We start from the raw sequence: 21,023 nt of genomic DNA, 5'->3' as shown, positions 1-21,023 counted from the left end.
AACTTCTATATGAAGTCTCTGACAGTGGACTGGGACCTCACCACCAGCCCCTCATGTGGCTCAGCTCTGTGGCTCTGTGGGTGGCTGCAGGCCGCAGTGTGGGGGCGGGCAGCTCGCCTGAACTACTCGCTTCCCTGTTTGTCGTCACTGCTAAAGGCCAAGACGTCTCTGAGCAGGAGCCCTCCTGCTGAACTGGAGGCGAACTTGTGCCTAAACGAGTGGGTGAAAATACTCAAGGTGGGGGCTCAGGCATCTGCTGTGACTTTGCTGTCACGCTTCACACAGCTTGTTCGTGTCCGGTGCTTCCGGAGGCCGGGCAGCAGCACGCGGCCCCGGTAGCTGTGTCGCTTCCCCGCGCGGACCCTGGCTGTGTCAGTGAACGATGATGAAGAGTCTCTGTTCCCGCGGTTTGTCGTTTTTGGACGGTGATGGTGACGTCAGCTGACACTGCATTTGCTGTGGATGTTCACGGTTCCAGAGGATGAACCACACCTGTAAACACAGCTATGTACAGCTGTCTGTCACATCGCCGTCAGCGAGCCCAGGGCTGAGCGTGTGGGGCCGCTCAGAGCCACTTCAGCCTGGACTGGGGTGGTGTCCCTCGTTGTTTCTCAGGTGCGGGGGAAAGTGTCGGTTGTGTGAGCTGGTCTTCTCCTCCAGGCTGAATCTGGAGAAGAACAGCTCACACAATCAGTGGTGATGCTGAGCAGTTTCATATTTCATAAAACAAAAAAAATCAAACCACCAGAAAAAGATTTTATTGTCTTTTCGGTTTTGCCGGTGGTTTTATTTTTATGAGCAGGAAACGAAGATCAGACCATTCCTTAAATTTGCCTCGTCCCTCTTTGACCATGAACTATTTTAATTTCTGTATTTTCAAATCAAATAACCATCCGGTTTTTTTCACTTTCTATGACATGTAGGGGGGAAAAATCATATTGTGATTATTTTTGGCTGATATTATGATATGATCTATGATCTCACATTTTTAAATTTCACATTTTGAAAAAAAGAAAAATGAAGCTGATGTGATTTTTGTTGAGGCTTCATCTGTGAAGACACATTTTATCTTCGTCAAAAAAATGCAGCTGCTGACAAACCACAGAAGCAGCTCCTCCAGTGGCAGTTGTCAGCTCGTCCTGTGGAACAAACAGGAAGTTAAAACAACCCATTCACTTTATCTTACATGTAAACAAACATGTCCAACTCATTGTGTCTGCTGTGGGAAACACTGCACATCCAGTTCTGAAAGACTGGTTTAAAGTTGATTTATTTCAGTGACGTTAACAAGCACAAAGTAACCAATCACAGTGGGACAGACCTCTGACTGCGCTACACACACACACACACACACACACACACACACACACACACACACACACACACACACACACACACACACACACACACACACACACACACACAGAGGTTACATCACTGTAGATGAAGTTACATGAACGAATCCTCTGTGATACTCACTGTGATTTCTAAAGTCATGATGCTAAAAGATAACCTGACGTCATGGCAACAGCACTGGTAACCTGACTGACACTGACACAGCTCTATGACATCACTCTCCACTTACTATGTACATTTGACTTACAGTTTGATATATAATGCAAAGACTGCGCAGCGTGGGGCAGCAGTGCTCAGGGTGACGGAGCATCAGGACCTGAGCGTGAACCTTCATCACACTGACGTGTTCACATCCTCACTTTGTCACGTCATTCTTCATATGTTGGGACTTCTCTAAGAACATTTCAGGTTTGTTTCATCGTTTTACGACTTTTTCTTCGTAACCATAAAACATTATTTTTATATTATTACTACTTTGTTATATAACATTGCAGCTCTACTCTCATAGTTCAACTATTTCTGTAAACATTTATTTTCATGTTGCTGTTTTTTCTCTGAACATTATGACTGAGGGGTCAGTTCTGGTCCTGACAGTCCTGGTACTGGTCTGGTTGTGTATCTGATGCTCAGACAGTCAGAAGAGGATTAGTCGTCCCTGGGGCTCCAGTCCTCTTCTGCACTGAGCTGCTGCTGCCACATCTTCTGTTCAGTGTTTAGGACTCTGACACTTGACTACATGACTCCATCATTAGTTTCTCAGAGGTGTCACAGAGCAGAGGGAACGTGTTAGCTTGAGCTCATAGTTCCTCAGACCATGTGCCATGGAGGGTCCACAGTCTGCAGGTGTTTCCATTCTGACCAGACTCCAGCAGGAGAGGAGGGAGCATTCAGCAGCTGTCATCCTTTCAGGCCTTGTTTACGATGGGATGTTACCACACTACATGTACCAGAGTTCCTTGCTGCAGGTAGCATGGAATGGATCCTGTCCTGGACCCGACTTTGCTCCTCTGGTCTGGACCCGGCCTCGCTCCTCTGTGGCACATGGCTGTAGAGGATTAGGAGTCTTCTATAGAGAAAGCTCGGTGTGTGTTGGGGAACCTCTGGGCGCTGTAGTCCGGATCGTCCTGCACTCGCTCTTTGATGTCGCTCTTCACCTGACAGGAAACAGAGACACAGCAGGTTATTACAACATCCTGATTCCAGGGCCCTCCTCCTCACAAGTGGGCTATGTCACTACTGACGTGTCCCAGGTCTGGAGTCACTGCAACAAGTCATTCACTTGCTCATTCAGCAGTCTAACAGATGACAGGGTGTCTCCAGGGTCATGAAGGGACCACTCCCGTCCTCACAGGCAGAACAACAGTCGTCTTACCTGCAAGTCTTACAAAGGCAGCAGGAAACAGGTTTTCACACTGACATATGATGCTGACTTCAGGACTTGTGGACTTGTGAGAGACAAGATCTGAGTGTCCTGACATGTTAAACCTGAGGGGGTGCTCCTGTGGTTAGGACACTGTTTTATCAAATCTATTTTCAGTCAGAAACTTATCTAACCTTTGTGTTAGAGCCTGAGTGCAGTCCCCAGCACCACTTCATCTGAGGGGTGAATCAGTCCTCAGCCTGTCTGAGGCTGGATCCTCTACCTGTTTGGTGTAGGCTTCCTGCAGCTCCGGCCTCTCCAGCTCCCCCTGCAGGCTGTTTGGGGCCGTGACCGGCAAGACCCCAGCGGTCCGAGCGGCTCGGCTCACAGCGTCTGACAGGGACAGGTGTGGTCCCTCACACTGGGTGGTCTGGGGAGGGAAACAGGTCTGTCACACATTTGTGAAAACATGCTGACAGAGACAGACAGGTCCAGGGTGTGGTTAGCCTAGCTTAGCATAAACTACTGTGTTCTGTCTCATTAGCAGCGTTGACAACCATGATGCCTTTAACACGTCTCAGGGCCGCTGAGACAGGAGCTCCACAACAGGCAGAGAGACAGACCCCTCCAAAACCTGTCCTCTCATCTATCCTCTCACCTGTCCCCTCATGTGTCCTCTCATCTATCCTCTCAAATGTCCTTTCGTGTCCTCTCACCTGTCCCCTCATGTGTCCTCTCATCTATCCTCTCACCTGTCCCCTCATGTGTCCTCTCACCTGTCCCCTCATGTATCCTCTCATCTATCCTCTCACCTGTCCCCTCATGTGTCCTCTCATCTATCCTCTCACCTGTCCCCTCATGTGTCCTCTCATCTATCCTCTCACCTGTCCCCTCATGTGTCCTCTTATCTATCCTCTCACCTGTCCCCTCATGTGTCCTCTTATCTATCCTCTCACCTGTCCCCACCTCACACTAGTATTCAGTAATATTCTATATTCACAGTGCCACCTAAAGGCAACAGGACTGCTCTCCACACCCACGTCTAACTTGGTCAGAAAAGTGAAAGATGTTGATACTTTATTGTGAAAACTGAGAGTTTTCATTTAAGAGCGTGACTGTGGCGGCATGACGGATCTCACAGCAGGAAGTTACGACTCTAATACACGTTCTCTAATCCACAGTCACACTTTGAAGACATCTGAGTACTGACATGATGTCACAGTCATAGTACCACCTACTGAAAACAGGAAGTGACATCATCATTTGGAATTCACAGGAGCATAATGTCTGTTTGTGTCTATTCTGTGGCGCCACATTGTGGACATAAGTAGTAATACCAAACATACGTCATGTCCACATGTGTTTTTTACCTTCCCCACTGTTTTAGTGAGCGGCTGCTGCTGTCACTTTATCCCTCCTCAGAGGTAGAGGACTGCACCTCTGACAGGTGAAGACTGCGCTGCTCACCTTCCTCCTCTTGGCGGGCATCCCGTGCAGGTAGGCGTCAGACAGCGGCGGCTGGGCCTTGATCTTCCTCTGAGACAGCATGTCGTGTCTGATGATGGGAACCCATTCCTGAGCGAGACATTATGGACAGTGAGAATCCAGTCAGCTGGGGGCCACAGTGGCCCTCTGCACTCCTCAGCATCATGAGACAAACTGTCAGAGCAGCTGTAAAACAGACACACGCTTCAGCCCTGAGAGAAACCCTGCTGCTTACAGGAGGAACTGCTGCCGCCCACGGCTCCGCCTCAGGGGCTGCCTCCTCTCGTCCCGCTGGGGCCCCGGGAGGACACTGGGTGTCCCCTGATGGGGTGGCGCTGTCTCTGGGAGACACTCCCCTCTCTCTGCCGTCAGCTGACGAAGCCATGGCCTCCTCTGCTGTGGTGGCTGCAGCCGGAGACAGACTCTCCTCCATCTGACGGAGGGTGAGACAGAGACGGGTCATCTCACCGCTGATCTCAGTTCAGCCAATAATCCTCATTATTTTTTTTCTGCACACGAAAACATCTGTACATAACATCTGTACATAACAACTGAAACTGGTCCTGACGCTCTGTGCGACGGGCAAGTCAGCAGCTAGAATCAGGGAGGAGGGAGGAAGCCTTGAATCAGCTCTTACTGCGGTGAGAGTTATGATATATAATCCGCCGCTGAAAATAGTCCCTGACAAACACTCTGCTTGCTCCTGTTTGAGCAGCGTTTGTTAAAAACCTCAGGGACCAGCTGTTGGAGGGAAATGACTGGTTTTATAAAAATGAAACTACATATTGTCCAGTCACAGTTTAACTGACATGTTCAGAGGTGGAAGTGGTCTGGTGGTGATGGACTAACGGCAGAGAGATGGTTGGACTCAGGTGAGTGTGTGTGAGATGAGACAGGACCGGGCTCACCTCCACACTGGGACTCTCTGACACCTGCTGTGCTTCAGCCTCTGACCTCTGGGTCACGTCCCCCTGAAATCACACCGTTTGGACCCGTTGACTGAATCTGAGCCTCATCACTCAAGTCGTAGTCGTTACATTCATACACATGGAGTATTTTGTTATGTGCAGATTCACTGTGATACTAGATGCTCATGTCAGTGACCTGATCCTGTGCTCATTACCTGTGTGTAGATGACGTAGTGCCGGATCTGGTCCTCCGTGACTGGGTTGTGGTCCAGAATGACATGCAGTCTCAGAGACATCATGCCGGTCAGCCAGTTGACCAGACTGGGGTTGACCTCTGCAGACATCCTCCTCTACACAAACAAACAGAGGCACAGACACATGCTGTGACACGCACACATGAGTACGGCATCATGCTGAGTGTAGAGATGACGTATACTGACGATGCGGTGGTTGATGACTGCAGTGAGAGCTCTCTGCTCCCCCCCGAGGCAGAACAGGTTCAGAGCCAGACACTCAAACAGGCCCTGAGTGCACAGCAGCAGCAGGCGAGGGCCGAACGTGTGATCTGTGCCGAGAAGAAGCCGAGACAGAGAACCACTCACACCTCCTCATCTGGGTTTTACAAGTGTTCCTCCATAACAATCAGATGACATCACCGCTCACATTCAGCAGGCGTCAGAGTGAGAAATCAGTCCTGATTGGCCGAGTTCAGAGGTGATGTTTAGAGAGCTCCAGAGGAGTGAGAGAACATCAGAGCTGCAGGAGTCGACTCAGGTCCATGAAGAGTCCACTGCAACGTCTGCAGCGTCCACACTTTGTTTTTACAGGTGCACAGTACTCAAGGCTCCTCAGTCGACTTCCAGGCTCGAACCATGCAGCTGAAACTAATGATTCTCATTTATATACAACCTTAATTAGTAAAAGCCTCGCTGATGTTTTACTGAGTCAAATCAAATCAAAATAAATATAATGGTTGTAAAGTATCTATTCATTTTTAGCATCATGTGGGGGATGTTCACTCAGTGATCACTTTATTAGGAACACCACACTGGGTAGCTCCTCAGACTGAACTGGACTCAGTGTCATGTTGATGAAACCAGTTTGTGACCTGAAGCATTATCCTGCAGGACGTGGCCGTTAGAAGATGCTGAACTGTGGCCCCTTTGCATCCCACACAAGCTCAACCATCATGAGTGAACATGTGACCCTGCTGCTGCTCACAGGTCTGCAGCTCTGCTGAGCGTCAGCACAGATTTCACATGTTGAACATTTTGCTCTTTGTCTAAATCATTGCCTCTAGTTAGAACTGACTTCCTTCTCTGAGACGCCTGAAGAATGTGGACCTTCAGCTTTGAGAGTCTGATGCCATGACAGCTCATCAGTGACTCAAGGCTTAATTAAAACTCCATTACCATCATCTTCAGGGTCAGTCTGCCTTCAGCCTGTGGTCTGGGTCACTGACTTACCGCTGCAGCGCAGGATGTGTGAGGCCATGTGTGTGAACTGCTGTCTGAGGAAGGACAGGTTGGTCTGGACGATGTCCACGCCTTCTCGCACCGTCACTGTGGCCTGGACACACAACACACAACTCAGTACAGGAGGAGGACAGCAGTCAGTGTGAGTGAGTGTGAGAGTGTGTGTGTGTGTGTGTGTGTGTGTGTGTGTGTGTGTGTGTGTGTGTGTGTGTGTGTGTGTGTGTGTGTGTGTGTGTGTGTGTGTGTGTGTGTGTGTGTGTGTGTGTGTGTGAGGTCGTCCTTACAAAGCTCTCAGCTATGTACTCCTCCAGGCCGTTGATGAGGTCTTCAGCTGCTGTCTGCAGAGAGCACAAAGGGTTAACGTCCTAACTGACAACTCAACAGCAGGTGTCACATGACACCAGGTGGAAATCTGGCCATAACAACTCAGCCAAGACTAAACTGTCCCCCACAGCATGTACTGCCCCCCACGCTCCACTGTAGGGATGGCGTTACCCAGGTGATGAGCAGGCTGTGGAGGCAGTTCTCCAGGCTGCCTCCACAGTCTGCGTACAGCACTGAGAAAAACCCTGACCTGGAGGACAGAGTCTTCAGACGTACGAGCACATCTGTTCTACATCTGTTCTGTCAGACATGAAGCAAAGGAGACAGCTGGAGTGTTTTCTGTGCAGAGGCAGGAAACTACCAGCTCCGCGTGTCAACAGTGCGGAGCTCTCTCTACAGCACTTACAGCTATGTTGGCGTCTGTGGGCTCCCGGCCCTGGAGGTAGTGCTCAGTAAAGAAGTCAGTGAGCTGGGGCCGGATGCGGCTCAGGGGCTGGGCATTCCCATGAAGCAACAGCACCATGTCCACCATGGAGAAGCTCTGACACACCAGAGACAGCAGGTCACCAAAGAAGCCTGCCAGGATGAGAGAGGGGCTTATCAGTGGTGTACATGGTGAGAGCAGAACGTCTGAGGATGGTGATGTGTTCTCAGTGCAGGGACGCTCTGCTGTTTCCTGACTCACCCACAGCGTCTCCAGAGCCAGGAGTGAACAGGTTGCTGGTCTGGGACAGTCTCTGGATGAACTGGGCGATGCTCTCTCCGTTGCCCTGTTGTGCCCCCAGAGAGCTCATCATGGTGGACAGGACCCCCTGCACGATGCCGGTGAACAGCTCCGGGCTCAGAGAGTCTGCACCTGCGCCACTGCTGTCCGGGGGCGGGGCCATGTTCGTAGACGGTGGGGGCACAGGGGCACTGGGAGGGGGCTGGGCATGAAACAACAAACACAAACCTGTTCATGAGGAGGCTGGTAATGTGGCGTTTGTGTACTGACACACACACAACGTGGAGGGCTGCTCAGTCACATGACCTGTAGCTTTTTGTATAAGACTTTAAGTGACTTTCATTTTTCAGTGGTGTCCTCTACTGTTCATGACTGTTCAACCTCTTTGACCATATTTGGATTAGCTGGGAATTAGGGGTGGAGTCAGGCACTGCCAAGATGGCGACGGTGGAACAGCTCACTCTGAGCTTCAGAAACCTGTGGTACTACAGACCTCATTGCTCTCCTCCAATCTTCCAGCTTTGTTGTTTAGTAATAATCACACTGTGCATTAGAGTAGGTATCTGAAAATACTCATATTATTATACTCCATACGTTAAAGACGAGACTGTTGTTCAGTAGGTCGAACTGACCCTGAGATCTCACCCCCTGATTCTCATACTTCTCATCCTCTTCTCTTGGACCTGCAGGTGTGCACAGGTACATACTGCACTAGCACACAGTAAGAAAAATATACCGTAAACGGGGAAGAACGCTGCTGTGCGCTGAAGTGTTCCTGAGGTTTTCTGTATGTGGGGACGTACCCTAACCCTCTCCTCTGTGTCGAGGCCGGGTGAACTCACCGGTGTGAAGTCTGACATGCCCTGGAAGAAGCCTGGCACCCCTGGCAGTGTCACGGTGATGGAGGGAGCTGTTCCAGAGCCGGAACCCCCCAGCCCAGACGCTCCTCCCAGCAGAGAGCCGAGGAGCTGGGCCAGATTTCCCTCAGGGCCGCCTTCTGTTGGCTGCCCCACAGAGGCTGTGCTGGTGGTGTGGGTGGATGTCTGTCCGGAGGTGTTGGCAGAAGCAGGGGGAGGGGACGTGGTGGAGAAGGAAGACTGAGAGCTGGTCGAGGACGACGTGGAAACAGGATCACCTGGAGGAGAGACCACGACCAGCTGAACCCACACTGGATTTTAGAGACCAGCACAGATAGCAGAGTTTGGTCAGATGACGATATATCGGCCAATAGCACAAAAACTAAATCAACCCACAATCCTGATCCGGATCCTTCAGATTCATCCGTTTAATCTCTCTGGTGGACAAACTATGTGAATAGACTAATCAGCTGACATCACCAATACCCATGATCTGCAATGACCTAATATCAGCTGATTTATCAGCCTGATCCACTGGTGTCACTCTAAAAATCTGAGACACCCACACAGTCCAAAGACCTGCTGCGGCAGACTGCTGTGAGCCTGTGGTTAGACTTGCACAGTTAGATCAGGGTCCACGATGGGACTGAGACTCTGAATCAAGCTGAAGAGACACGAAGGGAAACGACACATTCAAAAGTTTGTAGGTTCACTTCTGATGCTGGCAAAACAAATGTTCAGCGTTTCACCAACGTTCTTTTTGTGGAGTTTTTGACCATGCCCCATGGTCTTCCCCCACAAACAGATCTTGCTTAGGTGTCATCACATGACCGGAGCACCAACTTTGGTCACGTGATGAAAGTAGATCATACGTGACCATACCAGAGCAAGTTCCATTTGCTGAAGAGATCCATGGAATACTGTGGAAAGGTCTGGAAGAACTGGTTCACAGGCACAACATGTGGCTGAGTGTATTACAGTCAAACAGGTTTGTTAGCTGCTCTGACTGTGGAGGTGAGGCGACACTGACCTGGCTGCCCCGGCATCAGGAGCTGTCCCACCAGACCACTGATCATCTGGGAGAGGGAGGAGGGAGCCAGGGGTGTGGCCTGCTCACAGGGGGGCAGAGGTGAACAGTTTAATTCATGAGCCTGTGATTCACTGACACGGTGAGTTAGATTCTCCACAGAAAATGAATTTCTGTTCATTTTTCAGTCATATTTAGTCATCTGAATGTGAATATGTACTCTTGTTCCACATCTTAACATCACGGTAAGTTTCATGTTTCTGTGTTGTTATGACATTACTCTGCTCTTTAGGAAATGTTAAATATTTTCAGATTGACCATATCCGTCAGATGAATCAGTTATAAAAACATTGATCAGTGCAGGTGCAGATTACCTGTCCTGGCTGGGGCCCAGCTGTGGGTACTGTGGCCCTCAGGTTAATGGTGGTCCCCCTGGTTCCCACAGGCTGAGGGATGCGAGGGGAGAAGGACGGTCTGGTGATGACCACCCTGGCCTGAGCAGGGTGGGGATGTTGTTGGGAAGCAGCTGCCTCGGTGCTGGGTGTGGGGCCAGGGCCAGACGCTATCTGTTCTGGGTGTCCCACTGAGGCTGCAGCAGCCATGGCGGCGGCTTGGTGGGAGATCTGGTGCACAATGGCCTGCATGAACTCAGGGGGCAGTCCTGGGAAGTGGACCGGTGTAACTCCTGAACACAGAGAGGGGCATGTCCTCTTTCAGTTCACTTAAAATTCATCTGACCCTACGTGTTGGGAGAGACAGCTATTACCATAGCAACAAACTAGCCAATCACAGAGCAGCACTCACCAGGCTGTCCAGAACCTGCAGCGTTTGGCTGTCCGGGAACCTGAGACCCAGCTGTGGACTCACCTGGTGAGGGTACAGGAGGTGGAGACACAGGGTGGAGTTTCAACATGATCCACATTATAAATAAGTGGAAGATCAGGTCGTAAACTAACTGATGATGTGCGGTATCAACTTTGTTCAACCACTGAATCCACAGCAAAAACACATTAAAGCCAGTTGTTCTAATTATTATAATAACTAGTCTGAGCCGTTGACACGGAAACAAACAGCTGAAATAATGAACATTAAAAACAGACTTCTGTTCAGAAATGTCACTGTTAGATATCGTTCATGTGGAGGTGACTTTTTCTTTTGTTTATTAATTTATTCTTGTAACAATTCCTCTCCTTATTTGTTTCTGTAGTTATTCTTTTCCACAGTCATTTATAACATATTAGAATTATTATATTATAATTCTATCACAGATGATCTTCACTGTCATTCCATGGGATGGCCTGAAGAGCACTGCAGAAACGCACTGCAGAAAGACATCCCGACATATGCCTGGGTGCCCGGTTTGAGTCTGGCCCATGCACCTCCACGTCCTGACAGCCAGAGGGGGTGTGTGCCAAAGTTGGTCCAGATGTGGAAGTCACATCTGACAATCATGCTGTATAAGGGCCAGACTTAGGTCTGTGAAACCGGGTGTATGCTGGGCCAGTATTAGTAATATCCAGTAGTGTGGGCTGGATGGATTTATTTTGCTCTCTGGGGTGGAAACAGACAAAACACAACCAAAGACAGAAAACATCTTCTTTAGTTTGACAACACACGTGCTGCAAATACACCCAACACAAAAAATACTAAAGTTAAAATCTGATGCATCACTTTTTTATGTCCCCTGGAAACACTCTGTTGTTGCTACTTGCAGTGTGTTTGTGTATTTGCTTGTGTCGTGGGCAGCTCGTGTTGTCAAATCGATGAAGATGTTTACTGAATTTGTTTGTGTTTTCTTAGGCTGCAGCGTGTTGAGCTCTCCAGGCCACTGTATATACTGGCTCCCATGTGACTCTAGCACTGACGCAGAGAGTCAGCTCCAACACGGCGGCTCACATACCGTCAATGTTCATCTGCATCATGACGACAGGCTCCATGGTCTGGTGGGTAATCCGGATCACTCGGGGTCCTCCCTGTCCCTGATGATGAGTGGTCCCATTGGACTGAACAGGCGGAGCCTGGTCTGCAGCCTGTTGATCTGATTGGCCAGAGCCCTGAGGGGGCTGGCGTTGTCCGTCAGCCGCCTGTCTCCCATTAGACGTCATGGTTACTGTTGTTCCTAAGTTTATCTGGAGGAGACAGACATGTTTACTTCATGGTCCAGTGTGAGTCATGTAAATAACAGATCAGGTCACATCTCTATCACTGATGAAAACTCTTCATGGAGACATTACTGCTCAGAGACAAATTATCCAGGCAGCTAACAGATACAAATATAGATCCAATCACAGCTCCGACTAACGAGCCGATACCTTCACACAGCGTCAACAATCTGTTACTATGTAAGGAGCCATGTTGGTGGACGGGCCCTCAGGCCAGGATGTAATAAACATTGGGATGTAAAGAGGTCCCACAGCTGGCCTCCAGGAGAACAACCCGCTTTGTTTTATTATAAATATGAGATCAGAGCAGAACAGTCAGTGTGAAACAAACATTATATAGAAATAGTTAAATCACAACATAAATAAGACTCTTAGCATACACTGTATGAGACTGTGCTACACTGTAGAATGCAACTCGAGCTGCAAGCATTATTATCCAAAGAAAATCAACAGGCAATTATTTTAATAATGAATTTTTCATACATGTCTGTAGGAGTCAACAGATGCTTCTACACTCAACACAACTAACTCAACTCTTCACAAGAAATGATGGATCCATCAAATATAGTCATATGTTGTATTCTATATCTATATTATATAATAAATATTCTGTATTATCTTATATTCTAATACATTTACGTTTACAGTGAGGAGCAACAGCTTCAACATTTCTCTGTGTTTTCAGTTTCTGGCTTCACATGAAACTCAGAGCTACAGGTTGGTATCACTACCAGCTGCCTAGCTAAAGATTATCATGTATGAGAAACCAGGCAGATGTTTGTGAACATCAGGAAAACCCAGCAAGCAACACCTACAACTTCTTCTCAGTTAGCTGAGCGTAAAAAAGAACTGTAATAATAACAACAACAATAATAATAAAACTTTCTAAATGACTGGATGTTGCTGACAGAATGATGATTGTGAACCTACTGGAATGGGCATGTGTGGCAGACCGGCCTGGAGCAGGACTGGGTGGGTGTAGTGGGCCATGGGGCGAACCACATACAGGTGACGTGGAGGAGAGGTTGCTAGGTTACAGCGCAGGTCACCGAGGACAACTAAGGTGTTTCCAAGGAGACGCAGAGCATCTCCAACCAGGTTGAGAATGCGCTGATCCTCCTCTCTCTCTTGTGTCTGTGAATGGAGACGGACTCTGTTACCAAACAGCTTTGGATGTTTTACACGAACCAGTGCAGAGGACAGAAAAAACAACAACATATCATGACTGGGTCTGAAAACATGGAGAGCCTGAATGCACTGAGAAAATTCTATCACAGTGTTTCATGTGTGACAGTTCATCAGGATCAGGAACCTCCACAGTAACTTCCATTAGCTTAACATTAGCTTGTTTAGACTGATGTTAGCTTGTTTAAACAGATGTTAGCTTGTTTAGACTAACATTAGCTTGTTTAGGCTGATGTAAGTTTGTTTAGGCTGATGTCAGCTTGTTTTTGACTGATGTTACTCTGGTTAGGCTAACACTTACTTGTTAAGACTAATGTTAGCTTGTGCAGGCTGATGTCAGCTTGTTTTTTACTGATGTTAGCCTGGCTAGGCTAACATAGGACAGCTCATAATATGAGCTGAGTGCTGACAATATTAGCAGCTACAGTCAGCTCAGTCTGTCAGAATATAACTCTGACTGTTTAATAAATGTTTTCACACCATGTCAGTCATTTAAACTACTGCACTATACACTACTGCTCTGTGTGTGTGTGTGTGTAAAAAAGGGGGGAATAAGAGAAGATGGTGAGAAAAGACAGGTGTTTCTGGTGAATCTTAACACAAATCACATGTAAAACTGGAGTTGGCCTTCATGATGTCACAGCAGAGTGATGTCCGGGTCGAGTGATCATGTTGTGTATTCCTGTTAGAGTGACAGCTGGTACACAGTATAGAACTGGGTCATATTCCTGGATCTGTGAGTGATGTGAATGTTGCTGTTGTTGCATTCCCTCCTTACATTGTTGTTGTAGTCTGCGGATGTGGCTGCTCCAAGAATCGAGTGGGTCCTCTCTATGAAGGGGCGGAGCCTCTCCTCCACCCTCCTGACCTCAGACAGAACCTCCACAAACTCTGCTGGACTCGGGTGACTGAGGACACACAGGACAGGAGGAGTCAGTCCACTTACTGAACTGTGGGTTTCTTATGAGTCAGGCAACAGATGTGCATTATTTTAGGGGGGAGGGTTGTGGATTCATATAATAAAGACAGATGATGAGTGAAATAATCAGTCATTACCATGACTGAGTGTTTCCACCTTGAACTGCAGTGAACCAACAGTCTCATAAATTCAGACTCAGACAGTCAGGGATTCATACGTCATAGAACCTAAGGAACCAATCCCGTCAACTTGTGGGGACAGGGGGGCGGGGCTAAATACACCTGAAGCCTTGTCAGTACAGAGAGCCAGAGTTAGCATGAGCACAACTACTAACACTGTGTCAGCCACTGCCAGTTACAAGCTAACCTGTCACAGCAACACACAGCTGAAGATGAAACAAAAAGACAAATGCTCTTTTTTCAGGTTCATCAGTGATGATAATGGTGATATAGTGGAGTTATCAGCTTCCTCTGTAGGTGAACTCTCTGTTCTGGATCAATGAGAAACTGTTGATGGCACTGTTTGATTCCTCCCTCAGTTTTATATGATGTGACCTGTGCAGCGCGGAGGCTGCTGATTATCACTGATGTTTCAGCTGTTGGGTCAAATTAAAGCTCTTAAATTCAAACTGTCCAAATACATGAAACCTTTTGATTCATAAACATACAACATGGATGCAGGTGTTTTACATCACTTCCTTCCTGAGACCAGTAGACAACTCATTATCACATCTAACTCCTGTGGAGATGCAGAGGAGATTCAGTGGCTGCAGAGATTTTTTTTTTAGCCAAGATGAGCGTCACATGTCTGAGTTCAGATGAAGATCCTCAGTCTAATAACTCCACACATTCATATACTTCAGATAACTTATCACCACTGATAAACCCGACAAAGAACAAGCCGTACTTAGTGTTAGAGTCATCACGGTGTGTGTTAGTTTCTGCTGCAGCTGTGTGTTCCTCTGATAGGCCCGCAGGTCTCTGATGTCATCTAAGTCTCAATAGGAAAACTCAAACATTTTTCCCTGTTTTCTATTGAGTTTATTTTTCGTTATATGAAATATAGAAAATGAAAAATCATTTTTTAAATTTGGCTAATGAAAAAGAAAAACTTTTATTTTATTCTAAAATGAAAATCAAATAACCAGTTGTTTTTAGTTTTTTAATACCAGTTTCTGAAAAATTTGAATTCCCACCTTGTGTTTGTTTCGTCCATCAACCAATCAAGTTACAGGAAACATGATCACAGATGTTTGAGTTCAATTGTGTCATTATTAGTGAATTAATTTGTGAGTTACGGTAAAAACCATGTTTTGTAAGGTCACAGTGACCTTTGACCACCAACTTCTAATCAGTTCACCATCATCAAAATTAATGTTTGTGCCAATTTGAAGTTTCCTTGAGGCGTGACTGAGATATCAGGTCCATGAGGATGAGACGACCTGAAAACATGACTTCTCCTCTGACTGTCGTCGGTGTGGAGGGATAATAATCAAATGACCTGAAGATGCACCGACCATGAGGGAGGACACTGTGACACGGTGACTCTGCTTAAAGTGAGTTTTAACTTCTTGATACAAAGAGTTTAGCTCCGACTTTCTACTGAGACTCATAGCACAGAGGAATTCTTTCATACACACTGACTCTGAATGTTAGATTAAACTTACTGTCTGTTTGTTTTAAATACTGAAGAAGAGTCTCAGTAAAGAGCAGCGACTTGAACCTTCCTTTTTAATGAAGTTTTCTCATTTCTTTTGAAATTCACAGAAAATGAATAAACTACACAAACTCATAAACCTGTTGCCTTCAGTGTCTGGGTGGAAACTGTCACCAGGACCATTTATCCCACTGACACCTGACAGTAACATGATCAGGCCCTGGATGATGAGCTGGAGGTTAACTCCACCTCTTCCTGTTACCTGGTCAAAGGTACATGTAACAGGAGTAGCTGGTATAACGCCATGTTTGTTAACTAACTCATTTGCATATTGAGATCCTATTACAATGCTAGGACAACCAAGATCATGAGAACACATGTTCCACAGATCAGGCGTGATTACCAGATACAGGTCACGTGTTAATACCAGGTGTCGATGGGGCCATTCAGGCTCTGACTTACTTGGGCCCAGTGTTGGCTACTCCCTCAGTCTGGGTGGAGGTGGAGGATGATGGAGCAGGAGGAGAGCTGATGTCCATGGGCTGTGATGCTGCAGCCTCTCTAACAGAGGAGGAAGATGATGGTGGGGAAGAAGAGGACTGAGGTGCCTCTGTCTCTGAGTGGGAGCTGCTGTCACTGGACACCCCCTACAACGCGTGCACACACACACACCCATACACACACCCATACACACATGTCATTATACTGAAGAGAAGAAGAGAGCATCCAAAACCGTGACGCTTCCTCTCAGATCGTGACTTCAAATGTAAATACACACAACACACACACACACACACACTTGTACTTCTATCTTTGTGAGGACACTCACTGACATAATGCATTCCCTAGCCCCTTACCCTAACCTTAACCATCACAACTGAGTGCCTAACCCTAACCCTGACCCTAACCTTAACCTAAACCTAATTCTAACCATAACTCTAAAACCAAGTCTTAACCCTCAAAGTGTGATTTGAAGGTGTCTCAAAAAGTGAGGACCAGCCAAAATGTCCTCACTTTCCCAAAATGTCCTCACTCTGTTAGTAAAATACTTTTTTTGGTCCTTACTATGTAGTAAGTACAAGTACACACACACACACACTGGTGGAGTCAGCAGAATGTACCAGTTTACCAGTGAGATCACTCACTTCCTTCTCTAAAAGTCTCAGTCATGTGATGTGGAGAGACGCTGCCTGGTGCAGATTCACCAGACTGTGATGAAATCTACATAATATCAGAGCCACTGTTAGAAAACCAACCTGAGAGTCTGTGCGACAGTGTCAATTACACAGCAGTAATATGTAGTGTTATTATGACACAAAACCTGTGTTAATTGTCACAGCCTGACATGTTAGCCCTCCAGGGTCAATATGTGGAACGTCTGATAGTTTCACTTCTGTGGGGTCCCTGTATAAAGTGAGGTCTCCCACCTTGACCTCTCCCCTTTGTGCTGTTGTACTGTAGGGGAGAGGTGAGCGACTACGTTGTGAGCGATTTAGCCTTTCTGTTAAACTACTTTCATGAGCTCAACTGCTAGCTTAAATTTATTGTGTAGTACACTGACATATCGTGTCATTTAATTTGAGCAGGGGCTGAGTCACATGATCACAGTTGACCGGAGGATTTTGTTATTGACCTCTTTTCTCAGAATAAACTGAGATCTCCTCCTGGATATCCTGGGCAAAACGTAGCATTTCTCTATAGCAGTCTGATGATGATGATAATGATGATGATGATGAGGAGGAGGAGCTTGCACTTTTCAAACCAGCTGACGGAGACTGTGAGTGCAGAGCTGAGCAGCTTTAACAGACTGATATACCACAGTCTTTATCACTTGCTTTTGCTTGACAGTCATACATTTGTACTGTGTCGTCTTGTTCTGTGTTATTTGTGTGTAGCTTTGAACTACAGTATGTCCTTCTGAGTTAATATCTGTTGTGTGCTCCTTTTTGTATATGTGTATGTATGTGTGTTGTCTTTCATCTGTGTGTATTGTGTGTTTTGGTTCTCTGGTCTGACCTGCCCAGGGACGCTTGATACTATAATCTGGTACGACACATCCAATGGTGAGATTTAAAGCTGCACATGGTTCCTTTAAATAAAATAAGAAAAACAAATAGTAATTTGAAAAAATGGGTCATGATATAACAATTAAGTTATTTTGGGGGAAAAAAAGCAGAAAATCTATAGAAATAAATCACAAGAATTTTACAAGAAAAAAAGGAATAATATTTTGAAAAAGTCATAATGTGAAGAAGAAACAGTTTCAGGATCGTGGTTGAAGTCACAGTGAGAATAAAATGTACTAGATGTTGTGATTAGACTGGGTAGCTTTGATCACATGTGCGTCCTGTTATTATTTCCCCATTTAAAAGACTTGTGTTGGGGTGCCTCTGTGGTTCACCTGGTAGAGCGCGTGGTTTGGCTCAGGGTTTGAGTCTGACCCACGGCCCTTTGCTGCATGTCATCCCCCCTCTTACTCCCCAACTTTCCTGTCTCTCTCTCACTGTACCTATAAATAAAGGCCTAAAAAGCCAGAAAAAAAGAAGAAAAAAAAAAAGACTTGTGTCACTTTCTTGATGACCAGTGTCAGTGTCATTACTGCGGCTTGCTGTCCAGCTGAGCAGGTGACAGGTGATCTCACTGCCTTTATCATCATTTTCACAGAATCAAGTCCCTCTGTGCTGCAGCTGCTGTCTCAACATATTCAGTTATTACATCATGTAATTGTTTTTAAAATCTATTATAATAATGTGTGTATTGGAGTTCATCCATATCCCACAAAATATTTACTCTCACAGTGTCTTAATTCTGCTTTGTGAGTATTTTATCATAAATCTTTAAGCTAAAACACAGGGCCTACAGGTAATCCACCGACTCCACTGCAGTGTTACAGCAACATCACCTAAGGCATGATGGGAGCTGTAGTGCCAGAAATAAAAGAATGCACATGAATAGAAATCACTGAATAGAAGGAAGAGGAAAAACATGGGAATGACAGAGTCACAGTACACGAGAATTAATTTGACATTTCTGAGTAGAACAACTTATCAAGCAATGATCTGTGACTGGTGAAGCTAAGCTATGTAATGACACTGTTATCAGGCTGTATACTGGACCTCCAGTCTGTGGATCAGAGAGCGAGCGTCTCTCAGCAGGTTCTCAGCCAGCTGCAGCCTCATCCTGGGCTCACTGTGCACCGACTGGTCCAGGTTGATCTGCACGTCCACCGAGCCATTGCTCTGCACACACAGACATGTGTCAGCCTCACAGGGAGGGTGAGACAGAAGGGTGAGACATGACAGGTAAATAATGAGCCTTTACCCCAGAGCTGGTGCTGACCCTGGCATTCCTCCCAGCTTCACCAACTCCAGCCATCATCTGCTGAACTGACATCTGTTAAAACAAATCCCAACTGTGACAAACCCGTTCTTCTCTTCAGAAAAGCGCAATGAGGTTTTGGTTTGCATGCAGCAGGTTCATCCTCACCTGTATCTGCTGTGGGTCCATGATGTTGACAGGCATGTTGAAGGTCCCCAGCATCACATAGCTGTTGGCGTTGCGGTCATGTGGTGCACCCTGGGAGGAGGCGTGGCTGCCACTGCCCTCTGCCCCACCGGCAGAAACACCCCCACCCCCAGAGCCAGACATGGAGGCCTGAGGTGGGGCACGCTCCACCAGATGGATTACCTTCCCATCTACATCTGAGGGAGAAACAGAGATGTGCTGCATAACATACTGTGAAAACATTTACTGGTTAATATGATTTGCTGCTCTTTTCTATTTCAAATGATACATAAACTATCTCTCGCATTTTTCAGTATTTAATTTGAGCTTTGGTAACATGTAAAAGTAATGCGTCATTATTTTTGACATTTCGTTGACCTAATTATATTACTAAATGTTGTTATGAAAAGAAATATTTTGTTAACACTGAATTAATTTTTATTCTAAAAAAACAAACACTGAATGTCATTACAGCATGAATATATCTTTATTGGAACAGATGTTGTTCTAATGAGAAACTGAGTAACTTGTACTGGTCATGGCAACAGCAATACACTACTGTTCTTAACAATTCATTCATTCATTCATTCATTTAAAAAACCAATATTGAGCAATACCCATTAGTTGCATCACTTAGTATTTAAGTTCTGCTGCTCAGCTGCCTTCACTTCCTACACACTGCTTTGAACTGCTCAAGCAATTATTGCAAAATCATGCAGCAGTTGATTTTTTCATTTCCTCCTGTGTTTCACACGTTAAAATTACAGCTGTGAAGAAGTTTAGCTTCACTCCACATTAAGACTGGTGCTACATCTATTGTAATTGACTAACCACAGAAATACAAACAGCATAGTTTTGACACTGCTGAGATAAAAGCAAAGGGGGAAAATCAACCTCCCTGTCCTTTGCAGTTTATAAAAACACACTCACTGTTCATCCCAAACCGTGCTGCTGCCCTGTGTGCACCGTTTCATTTACTCACTGTACTCAGTCAGTGTCCTGTCATCCTGCAGCACTCTGCCCTGGTAGATGAGCCTTTGCTTGTCTACTGGGATCTCCACTGAGGATGCGATGTGCTCCTTGAACTGCTTCACAGTCAGCTGGGGAACAACACACAACACACTGCCTTGCATTGAAATGGGAGGGGAAGGAAAGAGGGGAGTCTCAACAGAGCAGCATTTAAATTAGAGTAAGAGCATTACCTCGCCTCTGACTTTGTAGCTCCGGCTCTGGGAGTCCAGAGTCTTCACGGTGACTTCAATCATGTCGCTGGACTCCGCCATGTTTCTGAATGTGTAAAATAATAAAATTAGAGCTGGCAATTGAGCTTTAACCATCCACTGTTTACTGTTGTGTATTAGGGACAGTTTTACTATGGGGATGGGGCAGAGAGGAACCAAGCAGCAGCTACTTCATAAAGCTAGTAACCTTTATCTGCCATCCAACTAATAAACGTGGTAAAATAATAAGGCAGCACCTGTTTCCAGACAGCTCCAGAGCCTTGTTGTTGTTATTAGCTTGTTAGCAAGATGGCTAGCGTTTGCTAATCCCAGTTACCGGGAGGCTAAGAGCGATAACAAGCTAATCTCCCGGGGGAGATCGTTGTCTGCGTTCAGCGGGAAACCAGTCAGACGTATTGCTTTTGGTATCAAGTCTGCTACCACAGCCGGGACACTTTAAAAAATGAAACTGTTATTCTGAGTGTGTGCGTAGACAGGTTGATCCGTTAGCTACCTGGCTTAAATAAACCCTTTAATAAACCACGGCACTGAATACAACGTCATAGGACCCCGATGACGTCGACAGGAGGCGCCTGTTTCATGCCTGAGCGCTTTTGTGTTTTGATAGTTTGGTGGTTGTTTATTTATGAAGTTTTTGTGTTTAACATGCAAAGTCTTTCCATTTTCACCACTAATACGAATCATTTGCATTTTTAGAAGGGAAAACGAATAAATGAATGACCACTAATACTATTACTATTACTGCTAATACTACTACTAGGCCTACTACTACTACTACTACTACTACTACTACTACTACTACTAGTACTACTACTACTACTACTAATAATAATAATAATA

General features: G+C 46.2%; 1 protein-coding gene across 6 annotated transcripts; it reads right to left on the bottom strand.

Moving 5' to 3' along the window:
• Positions 1-1,243: 1,243 nt before the first annotated feature.
• On the bottom strand, positions 1,244-20,760 carry bag6l (BCL2 associated athanogene 6, like). Of its 6 annotated transcripts, none has more exons than XR_011693924.1 (26): positions 20,420-20,747; positions 20,145-20,229; positions 19,925-20,042; positions 18,925-19,139; positions 18,760-18,831; positions 18,555-18,677; positions 15,901-16,085; positions 13,642-13,771; positions 12,609-12,812; positions 11,417-11,645; positions 10,321-10,383; positions 9,891-10,201; positions 9,520-9,598; positions 8,475-8,767; positions 7,594-7,834; positions 7,315-7,484; positions 6,869-6,922; positions 6,576-6,678; positions 5,550-5,674; positions 5,325-5,459; positions 5,110-5,172; positions 4,437-4,634; positions 4,184-4,291; positions 3,000-3,146; positions 1,379-2,510; positions 1,244-1,332 (listed from the first exon to the last, which is right to left on the bottom strand). XR_011693924.1 is itself a non-coding variant. In XM_071500602.1 (25 exons), exons 2-24 carry the CDS (start codon positions 20,223-20,225, stop codon positions 2,949-2,951), a joined length of 3,498 nt encoding a protein of 1,165 aa, XP_071356703.1. In that variant the 5' UTR covers positions 20,226-20,229; positions 20,420-20,760; the 3' UTR covers positions 1,244-2,510; positions 2,911-2,948. The 6 variants fall into 6 exon arrangements, 3 of the variants coding, with proteins under 3 accessions (XP_071356703.1, XP_071356701.1, XP_071356704.1); XR_011693925.1 differs by having other exon boundaries at positions 1,383-2,510; XR_011693926.1 differs by having other exon boundaries at positions 1,401-2,510.
• Between the last annotated feature and the right edge of the window lie 263 nt (positions 20,761-21,023).

The sequence above is a fragment of the Trachinotus anak genome, unplaced genomic scaffold (genome assembly GCF_046630095.1).
Source record: "Trachinotus anak isolate AG129_WGS33_773 ecotype Australia unplaced genomic scaffold, CSIRO_AGI_Tana_v1 ptg000016l, whole genome shotgun sequence".
Taxonomy (NCBI): domain Eukaryota; kingdom Metazoa; phylum Chordata; class Actinopteri; order Carangiformes; family Carangidae; genus Trachinotus; species Trachinotus anak.
Note: the sequence above shows the minus strand (reverse complement) of the source record. Positions and strands in the feature narration are given on the sequence as shown.

Coding starts and splice junctions, on each gene's coding strand:
- bag6l (XM_071500600.1), bottom strand. CDS start 20,225: ATGGCGGAGTCCAGCGACATGATTGAAGTCACCGTGAAGACTCTGGAC. Junction 10,202..10,320: donor TGCAGGTTCTGGACAGCCTG/GTGAGTGCTGCT, acceptor CTCTGTGTTCAG/GAGTTACACCGGTCCACTTC. Junction 4,635..5,109: donor CAGAGAGTCCCAGTGTGGAG/GTGAGCCCGGTC, acceptor ACCCTCCGTCAG/ATGGAGGAGAGTCTGTCTCC.